The following is a 14,879-nucleotide window of genomic DNA, read 5'->3' on the forward strand; positions in this document are numbered from 1 at the left end:
GAGGCCTCAGGAGAAACCAGCCCTGCCCACACCTTCATCTTGGGTGTCAGACTTCCGGCCTCCAGAAGTGGGAGGGTGGCCAGCCTGTGGGATTCTGCTATGGTGGCTCAGGACACCCCTGCAACACCCCTAACCTAATGCTCTGGGGGATGGGGAGCTACTTGGAGCGCTGAGGTGGCTGTGAGAAAACATACATGTGCAGAGACTTCTGGGCCTTGGCAGCCTCCTCCTTGGAGCTGTACCGGACCACAGCATTGCCTTGAGTCAGATTCAGGTGGAATGTGATAAGAGGCCCATGTTGCAAACACAATGTCCGCAGTGTAGAACCATCAATCTGATAGAGGAAGCACAGGGGCATGAATGAGCTTTCTTATGATTTCTTTCACTACAGCCTTCCCAAGAAAAAACATATGAAATTGGATACACTAAACACTAGGAAAATGTTTTTCTTTAAAAGGCCTAATAATATGTGGTTTTACAACATTAACGTTTTATATCTCTGTGGCCAAACGTGTAACTAAAAACTTGGATGTTTCAGTTACATTTTATAAGTTAGGCTAATCAGAGGAAGGAGAAAAATCCCATTTTGAATTCTGCTCTCCTTTCACCAGAGCACGTCGCACAGAGCCTCTGGTTTGCAAAAGGCACCTGGGTCCAGCTGCTGACAACAGACTTGGGAGATGTGCAGGTGGGTGTGGCCTGGGTCCTGGGAAGGGACTGGCTAGCCCCACAGTCTGATGTGGCCAAATGACTCTTTTTTTTTTTTTTTTTTTTTTTTGAGACAGAGTCTCAAAGATTGTGCCACGCTGGAGTGTAGTGGCACAATCTCGGCTCACTGCAAGCTCCGCCTCCCGGGTTCACGCCATTCTCCTGCCTCAGCCTCCCGAGTAGCTGGGACTACAGGCGCCTGCCACCACGCCCGGCTAATTTTTTTGTATTTTTAGTAGAGACGGCGTTTCACCATGTTAGCCAGGATGGTCTCGATCTCCTGACTTCATGATCCGCCCACCTCGGCCTCCCAAAGTGCTGGGATTACAGGCGTGAGCCACCGTGCCCGGCCCCAAACGACTCTTTTAAAAAATGTTATAAAAATACACACATGGGGTCTTGCTATGTTGCCCAGGCTGGTCTCCAACTCTTGGGCTCAGGTGCTCCCTGGCCTCGGCCTCCCAAAGTGCTGGGATTACAGGCATGAGCTACTGCGCCCAGCCAGGCCCAACCACTCTTGAATGGCTAGTTGTAAAATAAACAATTCTATTTACAGAGCACACTTTTCCAGCCTCTAGTGGGTAAACAAACAATTCACCAGGAACATGGTTAAAAGAGGCCCCTGGGCCCCATCTGCTGCCGCTGCTGGAGCCAATCCTGGCACTTGCTCATCTCCTCCCATGCAGCGTCACTTATGGACCCTGACCAAGAACCCCCAACTATCCTGCCCCACCAGACAGCCTCATCTGCATTGGGGGCCAAGCGGGAACCCTCCCTGGATCATGCTCAGTGATGCAGGGGCACCATATTGTACCTGGGGAGTGAGGTTTCGAAGAACGAGCCAGCTGCTGGTTCTTCCTGAGGTGTCGGTGCTCCAGCAGGCAGAACCTGCAACAAGAGGGGAGAACCTGGTTGACAAGGCCCCGTGCCAGTGGATAGTGCGGCCCTCCCCATTTCTTATTGTGCTGAAGTGTGGGACAGCACAGGCCGTCACTGCGTGCTTTAGGAAAGCCTTTCTCAGCCTGGGAGGCCCATGCTATCTTTGGTAAACCAAAACCTCACAGTCCCTGCAGACCCCCTTCCCACTTCCCCGTGGTGACTCTGACTTCTTGGATCTTCCCACCAGCCCAGGAGGCCTGTGTTTTCCCATCTGTGCCAGGAGAGACAGGGGTGATGAGGCCCGAGAATCTCCAGGGAAGCTCTGCTCTCCACCTCTGCCTGTCCCCAGACCCGGTGTGGAATCAGTGCTCCCAGGTTCTTCTTGTTAATACAACAGAGCAAATCCCTAAAGGCTGCTGCTAAAAGGCAGAAAGCATTACTTTCAAACTATCTGATATGGTTTGGCTGTGTCCCCATCCAAATCTCATCTTGAATTGTAACTCCCATGATTCCCACCCCCACCCCAAAATCTGGCCATTAAATTGGCCCCAAAACTGGCCATAAAAAAAACTCTCTGCAGCACTGTGACATGTTCATGATGGCCATAACGCCCATGCTGGAAGGTTGTGGGTTTACCGGAATGAGGGCAAGGAACACCAGGCCCACCCAGGGCGGAAGACTGCTTAAAGGCGTTCTTAAACCACAAACAGTAGCACGAGTGATCTGTGCCTTAAGGACATGCTCCTGTTGCAGATAACTAGCCAAACCCATCCCTTTATTTCCCATAAGAGATACTTGTAGTTAATCTAGTATCTATGGAAACAATGCTAATGACTGGCTTGCTGTTAATAAATACGTGGGTAAATCTCTGTTTAGGGCTCTCAGCTCTGAAGGCTGTGAGACCCCCGATTTCCCACTTCACACCGCTGTATTTCTGTGTGTGTGTGTCTTTAATTCCTCTAGTGCCTCTGGGTTAGGGTCTCCCTGATCAAGCTGTTCTTGGCATGGAAGCAACTTTGGAACTGGGTAACAGGCAGAGGTTGGAACTCAAGGCTCAGAAAAAGATGGGAAAATGTGGCAAAGTTTGGAACTTCCTAGAGACTTGTGAAATGGCTTTGACAAAAATGCTGATAGGGATAAGGACAATAAAGTCCAGGCTGCAGCAGTCTCAGATGGAAATGAGGAACTTGTTGGGAACTGGGGCAAAGGTGGCTCTTGTTGTTTTAGCAAAGAGACTGGCGGCATTTTGCCCCTGCCCTAGAGATTTGTGGAACTTTCAACTTGAGAAAGATGATTTACGGCATCTGGCAGAAGAAATTTCTAAGCAGCAAAGCATTCAAGAGGTGACTTGGGTGCTGCTAAAAGCATTCCATTTTATAAGGAAAGTCGAACATAAAAGTTCAGAAAATTGGCCAGGCATGGTGGCTTATGCCTGTAATCCCAGCATTTTGGGAGGCTGAGATGGGTGGATCACCTGAGGTCAGGAGTCTGAGACCAGCCTGGCCAACATGGGGAAACCCCATCTCTACTAAAAATACAAAAATTAGCTGGGCATGGTGGCAGGCACCTGTAATCCCAGCTACTCGGGAGGCTGAGACAGGAGAGTCACTTGAACCTGGGAGGCAGAGGTTGCAGTGAGCCGAGATCACGCCACTGTACTCCAGCCTGGGTGACAAGAGTGAAACTCCATCTCAAAAAAAAAAAAGGAAATCCCATTTTCTGAGGAAAAATTCAAGCTGGGTGCAGAAATTTGCCTAAGTAACGAGGAGCTGCATGTTAATCCCCAAGACAATGGGGAAAATGGAGACTGTCTCTAGAGCATGTCAGAGGTCTTCAGAGAAGCCCCTCCCATCACAGGCCCAGAGGCCTACAAGGAAAAAATGGCTTCATGGGCCAGGCCCAGGGTCCACATGCTGTGTGCAGTTTAGGAATTTGGTGCCTTGTGTCCCAGCCGCTCCAGTTGTGACTGAAAGGGGCCAAGGTACAGTTTGGGCCATGGCTTCAGAGGGAGCAATCTCCAAGCCTTGGCAGCTTCCACGTGGTGTTGAGACTCTGGGTGCACAGAAGTGAAGAACTGAGGTTTGGGAACCTCCACCTAGATTTCAGAGGATATACGGAAATGCCTGGATGTTCAGACAATACTTTGCTGTGGGGCAGGGCTCTCACGGACAACCTCTGCTAGGGCAGTGTGGAAGGGAAATGTGGGGTTGGAGCCCCCACACAAAGTCCCTACTGGGGCACCACCTAGTAGAGCTGTGAGAAGAAGGTCACCGTCCTCTAGACCCCAGAATGGTAGATCCACTGACAGCTTGCACCGTGTGCCTGGAAAAGCTGCAGACAATACCAGCCCGTGAAGGCAGCCAAGAGGGAGGCTGTACCCTGCAGAGCTGCCCAAGACCATGGTAACCAACCTCTTGCCTAAGCGTGACCCAGATGCGAGATATGGAGTCAAAGACCATTTTGGAGCTTTAAGATTTGACTGCCCTGCTGGATTTCGGTCTTGCACGGGGCCTGAGCCCCTCTGTTTTGGCCAATGTCTCCCATTTGGAATGACTGCATTTACCCAATGCCTGTACCCCCATTGTATCTAGGAAGTAACTAAGTTGCTTTTGATTTTACAGGCTTGTAGGTGGAAGGGACTTGCCTTACCTCAGATGAGACTTTGGACTGTGGACTTCTGAGTTAATGCTGAAATAAGACTTTGGGGGACTGCTGGGAAGGCATGATTGGTTTTGAAATGTGAGGACATGAGATTTGGGAGAGGTCAGGGGCAGAATGATATGGTTTGGCTGTGTCCCCACCCAAATCTCATCTTGAATTGTAACTCCCACAATTCCCATGTTTCGTGAAGGAACCCAGTGGGAGGTTAACTGAATCATGGGGGCAGGTCTTTTCCATGCTGTTCTCGTGCTAGTGAGTAAGTCTCATGAGAGCTGATGGTTTTAAAAATGGGAGTTTTCCTGCACAAGCTCGCTCTCTTCTTGTCTGCTGCCATGTGAGACATGCCTTTCACCTTCTGCCAGGATTGTGAGGCCTCCCCAGCCACGTGGAACTGTAAGTCCAATAAATCTCATTCTTTTATAAATTGCCCAGTCTCAGGTATGTCTTCATCAGCAGTGTGAAAATGGACTAATACACTATCTGTAGCTGATTTTAAAAATTTTGTTATTTATTATTATTACACCCAGGCTGGAGTGCAGTGGCTCAAGCATAGCTCAGTGTAGCCTCAATCTCCTGGGCTTGAGCCATCCTCCTGTCTCAGCCTCCCCAGCAGTTGGGATCACAGGTATGTGCCACTATGCCCCACTAATTTATTTTTTGTGGAGATGGGGTCTCACTTTGTTGCCCACGCTGGTGTAAATCTTCAGTTTCCTAAATTCCCAGTACATTTCTTTCATCTCTGAGGTTCGACATGCAGCACCTGAGAGAAGCTGCAATATCATGAGAGTCGTTTTTTCAAACTGGTGGGGTTTGTTTTGTTTTGGGCCTGGAGAAGCCTTACGTCCCAGTGACATCTTGTGGAGAAGCAAATATAAAAAGCAGAAATCCAGATCCCTGTGCGAAGGGGAGTCATGGGGGCAGAGAGCCTAAAGCGCTGTGCAGGCCTCTGATGGCCCAGTGTGGGGCAGCCACACTCCTGAGGATAGAGTTGGCCAGTGTGGGCCCTCAATGGGTGCTGGAACTGCCTGGGACCTCTTGGCCCAGAGCAAACCTGCTGCGTGCCGGCACACCTAGGCTGATGCTAAAAACACCAGGCTCACCCAGCTACTGCCCTGGATGGACATCCAGGGTGGCCCTGGTGCCCTCCTAAGCCCTCCCAGGCTCCAGAGTTACAGGCAGGGGTCCTTACAAAGGAGGTACAGGACAAAGTGATAAGCACATCCCCTAAAGGGTAAGGCCCCCATTGGAACACGAGGAGCATGGAGCTTACCCGAGGAGTAGGAGCTGGTCCAGCCGAGGGGGCTGGCACCCCAGGTGGAGGAGGGCTTGGGATTGGTTAACCCTGGAGGTGGCCTCGTGGGTGCAGTACTGTTTCTGGGCACCTTCCACAGTTCATGAGACAGAGAGGCTTGCGTGTGGGAGGTAGGGCCAGAGGACCACGTCGATTTGATGTCTGACAGTTTACCTAGAAAGGCAGAGAGATGGAGCATATGCAGTCTTGAGACAAAGAAGAAAACTCACTGCTGTGTTTGGGGAGCCACACAGAGTGCTCTCTAACACCAGCAGACTGTGTGATAGGCAAAGAAACACCAAGTCAAGCCCCTGGCAAACTCAAGTAACCACAAATTCCCAGAAGTGTTTTGCCTCTAAGTTTTCAAAACCTTGCAGAGCCCTTGTCTTGTGGCCATGGGGGAAAGGAAGAGAGAAGGCAGTGGGCCCACACACTTGTATGGAGAAGATGTTACCACTTCCATGTGCGTGCAAGCTGATGTGCCCAACGTGCCCACTGTGCCTGGGCAAGGCCCCCACCCATCCTCCATCACGCCACACGGCCTCCCAGCTCAGGGAGTGAGTAAAGAGCCAATAGGAAAAGCTGGGGCCTGTCAAAGTTTTGTTTGGGAAAAGAAAGAAAATGCTACCTGCAAGTCTAGAGGCCAGGCGCGTACCTGCAACACTAGGTGCGGATGCAATGCTGCTGAAAGAGCTACTGTAGCCGGAGGCACTGAGCGGCCAGGCACTCGAGGAAGGCAGCGTGGCATTCTGAGATGATGGCGGGGAGGACCCTGAGGAACCAAACACGGCACTGAGCAAGGTGGTGGCGGTGTCCGGGTTCACGACTCTAACTGTGGGGTGTGAGAACCATCAGGCATCAACCTCTCCCTAGGCTGCCATTTTTAACAGAAGCCTGAACATGAAAGTGTCATGTGGGAAGGAAGAAACGGGGCATGCCTCCTACTCTGGGTCCCTGTACCCACTCAGGGAGGCCTGGGATGTTGCTGAAGGCAGAGGAATCAAAGGGTAAGAAGCAGCATGAGCTTCTTTGAGAATTCCCGCCAGAATGCTTAAAATACCATGTCAGAGTTTTAAAGGACCACACTGATTTCCTCTCCCAAATAAGGTAAAATAAAAATCCAGGGCAATCTACATCCTTTCACAGTTCAAACAATGGCCACAAAATGGAAGAACAAAACTCCAAGCCTTTTATTACAAAATTTGCCATAAAAATTTGAGTATTTCTTCTGACTGGGGTGTCCCATCAGCTTACACTCATATTTTGCTTTAAAAAAAATTTTTTTTTAAGAGATGGGGCTGTTGCAATGTCACCCAGGCTGCAGCACAGTGGCTGTTCACAGGCATGATCACAGTGCACAGCAGCCTCAACCTCCTGGGCTCAGTGATCCTCTTGCCTCAGCCTCCTGAGTCACAGGGACCACAGGTGCATGCCACCACACCCGGCTCATGATTCCCTTTTTAAATACAGGAATAATTAAGAGACATCTGTCCTAATAACTGTGTATATGGACGTGAGTTATTCTATCCCTAGGACTGTAGTTTTTTGAGGAAAGCTTGTCCCTGTGCCTGAAAGGGAGACTTAGGATAAATGGGCCATCCTTAAGGCACCTCAATCCCTTGTGTAAAAGCTCAGCTCCTCGCTGCTTGGTTTTATTTCATATTTTCTAATGTGGCTCTCCCCTTCAATTCTGTGAAGAAAGCAAGAAGCTGGAAAAGAAGAGTGAGGATGGAATAATGGTGACAGTTGGGGTGAACGCAGGATGCAAAGAGCTCTAATTGGGACAATGACTCTGCCAGTGCACATATCCTGGCTAGCAGAGGGAACATGAGCACAGTCTGGCTGCTAAACTGATGACCACAAACAGAATCGGATGGTTTCTGAAAAGCCATGGCATCTCAGCCGTAGGCCCACATGGCGTTGTGCAGTGAATAACCAGGCGTGTGGCACCTCCTGGACACGTGCAGTGTCCAACCTGCACAGCTGTTTGCAGCTGCCCTGCTGCAAGGGACCTCTTTAGAATGAGGGCACCAGAGTTGAGGGAAGTTAACATTTATGGGTAATCTGCAGGTCTTCACTTTTATTTTTTCCAGTTTTTATTTTGGGTTCAGGGAGTCCATGTGCAGGTTTGTCACACAGGTGAACTGTGCGTCGTGGGGGTGTGGTGTAGAGATCATTCCATCACCTAGGTAGTGAGCATAGTACCCCACAGGCAGTTTCTGAATCCTCTCCTTCCTCCCACCCTCTGCCCTACAGCAGGCCCCGGTGTCTGCTGCTTCCTTCTTTGTGTTGTGTGAACTCGGTGTTGGGCTCCCGTTTCTAAGTGGGAACCTGTGAGCTGTCTGTTCTCTGCTCCTGTGTTAATTCCCTCAAGAAGGCCTTTACTTTAAAAGGGTGTCAGCTCGGCCGTGAGCACTGGCTCACGCATATAATCCCAGCGCTTTGGGAGGCCTTTTCTTTTCTTTTTTTGAGACGAAGTCTTGCTCTGTCACCCAGGCTGGAGTGCGGTGGCCCAATCACAGCTCACTGCAGCCTTGACCTCCCAAGGTCAAGTGATTCTCCTGTCTCAGCCTCCTGAGTAGCTGGGACCACTGACGTGTGCCACCACACGCAGCTAATTTTTTCACTTTTAATCTTTTGTAGAGCCAGGGTCTCATTATATTGCCCAGGCTGGTTTCAAATTCCTGGCCTCAAGTGATTCTCCCACCTTGGCCACCCAAAGTGCTGGGATTACAGGCGTAAGCCACCGTGCTCGGCCTGCTAGTGCTTTCTAGTTAGCAATTTCTACGTGAAGAGATGTTCATTGTAATCCCCTTTCTTTCAATAACAAACCCTAATGTATCCCTAAATACAACCGAGAGAGGTACCAGAGTGGAGCAACAAGGTTCCTCGTGCTGGTCACGAGCTGAAGGGGAGGCCTGGCATGAGCCACATGAACTGGCTACTGCTGAATACTGATGTCTGTGTACAAGTGCCAGGGCAGGCTCAAGACCCAAACATCGAGCACCCGGGAAGTCAAACGATGTTCATTTGGAGCTACAAGTCACCCCGGTTGGCAGGTTGGCTGGCTGGCTGGTTCTTAGGCTCAGGGCTGGAGATGCCATTTCCTTGCCTTATCTCAAAGGCCAATGCATTTCTTAGGCTTAGGTTCTCTTCTGCCCTCCCCACAAGTTGATCTCCTTAACTGGGCAGGCTATGGAGCTGGAGGACAGCTGCATGTGGAGCTTGAGGACAGCTGTCACGTGTTTCTCAGGCCATCTTCATCACACCATGGCACACTCAGGCGATGGCAGAGGCCCCTCCCAGTGGCCCTGCTTCTGCCTGGAGGCTAAGGGGCTACCTGATGCTTCATCTGGGCACCGCTCGGGAAGCTCTGCCATGCAACTTCGATCTTTCCAACTTCCCTTATGACTTGGATCTGTACAACCTGCATCCCACTTCTCCACATCCCTCAAAATATGCTAATTTTCCTGTCTGGCACAACCCTGGTGCCCCACCAGGTGTGACAAGCAGGGAGGGCTGGGTCTCTGATTCTGGCTGGCGCCTCACCTGTCCTCTGCCATCTTACACGGCTCCTTTTCCTGCACCACTTGGCTGTGTCTGACAGCAGGGACACCCATAACATCCCTGTTCCGAAATGCAGCTGCATCCAAAAAGCAGCTGTGTAACCCCAAGGAATACACAGCATTAAACAGAAAGGGCAATCTGTACTCATGTTGGCTTTCCAGCCAAACCACAGACACATTTAGAAGCCTATCACTTTAAAGAACCACAGAAGCAGCCAGGCACACTGGCTCACGCCTGTAATCCCAGCACTTTGGGAGGCCAAAGCAGGCGGATCACTTGAGGTCAGGAGTTCGAGATCAGCCTGGCAAACATGGTGAAACCCCATCTCTACTAAAAATAGAAAAAATTAGCTGGGTGTGGTGGTGCACGCCTGTAGTCCCAGCTAATCGGGAGGCTGAGGCATGAGAATCACTTGAGCCTGGGAGGCGGAGGTTGCAGTGAGCCAAGATCACGCCACTATACTCCAGCCTGGGCAAGAGAGCGAGAATCTGTCTCAAAAAAAAAAAAAGAAAGAAAAGAAGCAAACACAAAACACATGGCTCCAATGAGTCATATTTCAAGTGGGAAATTCAATGTTTTGGGAACTACCTAGGTGGCCTTATTAGTGATAGTACCTATGGCAATCTAGCTCTTTCTTCCACAAAATAGCATGCTGTGATAAAACTTTATCAGAGATGGCACTTCTATGATAAGACATTACTTATCAATAAATCCAGCAGCATGGGCGACACCTGAGGTCAGGAGTTCGAGACCAGCCTGGCCAACATGGCAAAACCCTGTCTCTACTAAAAATACAAAAATTAGCCCGGTATGGTGGCACACATGCCTGTAATTCCAGCTACTTGGGAGGCTGAGGCAGGAGAGTCGCTTGAACCCAGAAGGTGGAGATTGCAGAGAGCTGAGATCATGCCACTGCACTCCATCCTGGGCGACAGAGTGAGACTTCATCTCAAAAAAAAAAAAAAAAAAGTAATAATAATAAAAAATCCAGCAGAAACTCAAATTGATTTCCATTTCCCCATAAGCACTACCTGCTGTCTTTTCATGCTGCTTCAGGTGACTAGAAAAGGTGCCCGCCAACTGTGCCTTGTACCATCCCTGCCTCACAGCCCAACCTGTCACCCCTGACATCTCCAAATGGGTCTAGAGAGACCGTCCATGCAGAGGCAGGCAGAGCAGCACCCTCACCTCCACTCTTGAGGAGGTAGCGGTTGACATCCTGGATGGTGGTATTGATGGTAGGCCCAGTGGGGACACTGCCAGGAGTGACGTCAGGGTCATTCTCAGGGTCAATATTCTGCAGTCCTTTCCATGGAACTCCCGGATGGAATTCTGTTTAAGAAACCAAAATGAGAAGCCACAGATCAGAACACGTGCACATTGATTCACGTCATTTTAAAAGACGTTTTGTCCTGTTTGTAGAAATTTTTATAATCTGCTAATTAAATTAGAGGTACACTTTATACTCTCTTTCATTAAAGCAATCAATCCTTTGGAACAAACTAGAACCAGGTATCACAGCTATCATATTAAGCTAGTTTTCACACACGGTTGGAATAGTTTTACTGGATAGTGTGCAGTGTGCTTCCTCCCTGCCACCCCTTCCACTCCTCATGTTGAACTGAGGGTTTACAGAAAAATGCCTGATGCTAACCATACCCAAAATTGATCTGACAAATGGATTTCCAAGGAAAATGCCAAAGCTCTGGGCTTAACGATTCCAGATCCTTAGCTCAGATTCTGGGTCCTCTCAGCCTAATCGCTCTCTGCAGGCTTGGAGCACATTCTGACCTGCTGCAGTTGCACAGAAGTGTTGCATGGTCTTACCTGGGGGCCAGTTGATGCTAGAGCCATTTGAGATTTTATCACTGTCAGATTTGGCACGTGACCAGCTATGGGGAACAGCTACGGGAGGACTGGCTGGTGACTCACTGTTCTGGATTAAATCGTACCGGCCATAGGAGTCATCAATGGAGGACTTACCTGGAGGCCCAATGCTTAGACCTCCAGGGATAGCACCTATGGGGACAATAGGAAACAAAGAAGCGAGTGAATACTCTCCAGTTGAGAGACACCAGAAGATACCCTAAGCCTCCCTATGTACCTTCTGTTCTAGGTCCAATGCCTTGCCCTATTCAGTTACATGAATTGTAAGACTTGGTCTGTCTAGGATTCTGTAAGAATCAATGACTTAGGTATTTATTTATTTATTTATTTATTTGAGACAACTTCTCACTCTGTTGCCCAGGCTGGAGTGTAGTGATGTGATCAGGGCTCAACCTCCTGGGCTCAAGCGATCCTCCCACCTTGGCCTCCCAAGTAGCTGGAACTACAGGTGTGAGCCACCATGCCTGGCCAGTGACTGTTTCAGTTAGCTACAATTTCAGCCCTGAAAGATTGAAACCCTTGAAGAACAATTTCAGTTTGTCCAGTAAGAAGTCTTTACAAAATACATATCCATACCATGGGAAGCTGCCCTTAATAAACCTTTTTGGGGACAACTTATGAGTCTTTGTGATTAGCTATCAAATTTGCTGTTATCTCTTCCCTCCTTTTAGTCTGAAACCCTCACTATGGAAGAACACAGTGGATGTTAAAAATTCATACAGAACCAAACCAACCAGCCACAGGCAGCAGAGCCCTCCTGCTAAGAAAGGTGCCAGCAGTGTGTGATGATTTTCCGTAAGTTAACCATGAGACATAGTTTCCTTTTTCTTTTTAGAATGCTTCCTATCAAGAGAGAACTACGTAACCTACCGAATTTCCTTTGCTGTTTATTCTACCAGGAAGTTCAGAGTTAAATTTAATGCTTGAGAGTGAGATTACCTCCTATGGTTATCATTTTTGCTTCCACCTTACTGGTGTGTCCATCGGTAAAGAGTTCCCGATGGGGACACCAGTTTGGAGTAAGACAGACTGCTTGGATGGAGGGGAATAACCAACAGAAATGCACCCTTGTATTTACAGCTGCAGTTCCCATACATACTGTATATTTGATTTTCTATTTATGTCTTACCCTTTTATTGAAAACATTTCAGCAGACTCAAGTTTTTGTTGATAAATATAGATACATAAAAAAAGTACACAGGCTATGACCTAGATTCTTTGCTGCTCTGGGGTTTTCAAATTATTTCTAAGTTTGTAGCTAAGATCTAATGGTTGGGTTTTAAGAAGTTTGATCAGTGACTAGCTGAGATCTTATATGCACTATAATGGAATGGGTTATTTTAAATCCGACTTGCAGTGCTTAATTCTTAGAAAAGTATAGAATGGGCATGCTATACAACAGGACGATCGATTAATAAGCCAGCAGTGACCCCACCACAGGCATCCTAGCTCAGACGTACCATGCTTGCTAGGGTTCTGCTCCAGGGGGGAAGCGGCACTGGGCAAGTTATCCATGGAGTTGGGGTGCGTCCACTGGGGGAGGCGTGACTGGGACTGGGATGGGTCCTTCACCGACAAGCCACCGGTCATGTCCATGCTGTTGACATTCATGTTTGGGTTCAGTCCAGCTAAAGAGAGAGATGCGATTAGGATTCGCCTGCTCCTCTAAATGACTTCATTCTAAAGCTCTCCTATAGAAGCTATTTCAGTCTTCGCTTACAGCAAATTTTTTTTTTTTTTTTGAGACGGAGTCTTGCTCTTGATGCCCAGGCTGGAGTGCAATGGCACGATCTTGGCTCATTGCAACCTCCGCCTCCCAGGTTCAAGCGATTCTCCTGCCTCAGCCTCCCAAGTAGCTGGGATACAACAAAATATTTTAACTATAACTTTTAGTGCTGGTGAAAAAATACTACTTATCGTCATAACAACATGTATTTCTAGGAATATTATTCCTAAATTAAGGTGAAAATGTGAATAGTCTTTGATTAAGTAAGGCCCAGAATTCTCTTCATTTTACTTGTTTCAGTGCTGGATAAACATGGTCCTGAGGCTTCTCAGAGTCCACAGGAAAATAGAAAAAGTCCAAACTATTAGGAAAATCTTTCTTTGTTTTGGGATATCTTATGGAAACTCATCAGGTCAAAAACACTTTTCCAGAACTCTAAAGTACCACCTATGAAACAGACTGATAGGATAATTCAGTTCTACCTTTAGTGAGTTTCCTTTACAAAAGTATGCTCTGAAAGAGTCTGTGAATTAAGTATCAAACTACTTTTAAGGAACTGAACTATTTGACAGCGGGGGTGCTGCCATCTGCCCCCAGCTGGGATGGTGAGCTGAGGCTTCCGGGCTCATTTCTTATAGCTAAAAGCAGGTACCTGGTTATCTGTCCAGGACCTGCACTAAGCTAGGTTAATAAAAGAAAGATGATGAGGAGGACAATGAAAAGAAGGTTGAAGTAAAGAGTTTCTGATGAGGACACTAGTTTGGAGCAGGACAGACTGCTTGTTTGGAAGGGAATAACCAGCACAAGTGCCCCCCTCCCCTTGTATTTCCAGCTGCAGTTCCCATTACCACATACACATACCCCATAGGTCCTTACCGTAAGTACTACGCCACACGGTACGTAAGCACAGTGAGCCTCTACTACTAAGCCAGGGGCTGAACATTCTGGTTCTTACCTTTATTTCAGAGGCTGCAAATTCAAATGCCCATAGGAGCCAGGTGGGCCATGCACATGAAGAAGTGGGCTTCATGGGGACTGTGGCAAACCAGAGAGTATCTGTCCTGTCTAAATAAACAGGTGCTACTGGGGCCAACCACCTATTGCTACATGGAACACAGACCCACTATAGCCATTTTTAAGAGAAGCCAGAAGCCACTTTCCCCAATTTTTGCATGTTGGCATTAACACACACCTACGCACATGCACACACACACTTCGCAGACCTAACAAAACGCCTTTGCAAGCCCATCAGTGCCACAGGACTGCCTACTTGCAATCTCTGCTGTGTGGGTTCTTTTCATTTCAGCTTGTACAGATCTAGCCAGGTAAGGTGGCAACAATGTCAGGGCTTCAACCTGGCCTTCAGAATGCTCCAAATTCCACAATTTGGCACCAACCCATCTCTCCCAACCTTCCCCTCTGGGAAAGTCAGCTAGACTGGCCTGGCCCTTGCAAAATGGGCCCCTGAAACAAGCCAGGCCTCTTTCTTCTGTGCTACGTGAGGCTTCCCCTTTATTTGGAAAGGGTTCCTCTTTATTTACTGTAATCCTATCCAATCATTTGAGGTTCAAGCTTAATCCTATTCTCTGATTTTTCTTTCACCACTCAAAGTGAAAGTGAACTTTTCCTTCTCTAGAGCCCTGTAAGAATCACATGACACCGGTATCAAGGTTATTTTTTCCCGTTTATATGGCTGCTCTTCCCATCTAGATGGCGAACTCCAGGTGGCAAAAGACTGAGAATAACAACGACAGGCTGAACATGAGGGAAGGAAGGTAGCTAGGAGCCCCCACTACTGACCATGGGCTGCTGGTTTCTTTACATGAATTGATGAGTGTCTAACAGGCTCTTCAACACAGGTGCTGCTGCAGAGAAATGCTGAGAGCCAACAAGATAGGCAATTTTACAACCAAAGTTTCCTAGACTTTATTAGTTATTTGCTTTTAATACATTTATAACTTTACTGTGAATATTATAAAATATTATCCAAATTATTTTTCAACTAATTTCAAAGATTCACTGCATGAATTCTTTAACTTGTACTAAGAGAAAAAATCCTTAAGAGTAAAGATAAGTGGTCGGGCATGGTGGCTCACGCCTGTAATCCCAACACTTTGGGAGGCTTAGGTGAGCGGATCACTTGAGGTCAGGAGTTTGAGA

The 14,879-nt window shown here is 48.1% G+C and overlaps 1 protein-coding gene across 18 annotated transcripts in view; it reads right to left on the bottom strand.

Annotated features, from left to right (window-relative positions):
- Window positions 1-14,879, bottom strand: part of TNRC6C (trinucleotide repeat containing adaptor 6C) — a 148,910-nt gene that overhangs the window by 2,858 nt on the left and 131,173 nt on the right. For 10 of the 18 annotated variants that reach the window (XM_055388798.2, XM_055388800.2, XM_055388801.2 and 7 more), the window contains 7 exons: window positions 12,454-12,621; window positions 10,934-11,125; window positions 10,295-10,438; window positions 6,195-6,371; window positions 5,519-5,713; window positions 1,523-1,596; window positions 195-334 (listed from right to left, as the gene is read on the bottom strand). In XM_055388798.2, coding sequence (XP_055244773.1) covers window positions 195-334; window positions 1,523-1,596; window positions 5,519-5,713; window positions 6,195-6,371; window positions 10,295-10,438; window positions 10,934-11,125; window positions 12,454-12,621 — 1,090 coding nt within the window. The remainder of the gene's footprint in view (window positions 1-194; window positions 335-1,522; window positions 1,597-5,518; window positions 5,714-6,194; window positions 6,372-10,294; window positions 10,439-10,933; window positions 11,126-12,453; window positions 12,622-14,879) is intronic. The other 8 variants (XM_055388803.2, XM_055388802.2, XM_055388805.2 and 5 more) reach the window with 2 other exon arrangements.

This window comes from Gorilla gorilla, chromosome 4 (assembly GCF_029281585.2).
Source record: "Gorilla gorilla gorilla isolate KB3781 chromosome 4, NHGRI_mGorGor1-v2.1_pri, whole genome shotgun sequence".
Lineage (NCBI taxonomy): Eukaryota > Metazoa > Chordata > Mammalia > Primates > Hominidae > Gorilla > Gorilla gorilla.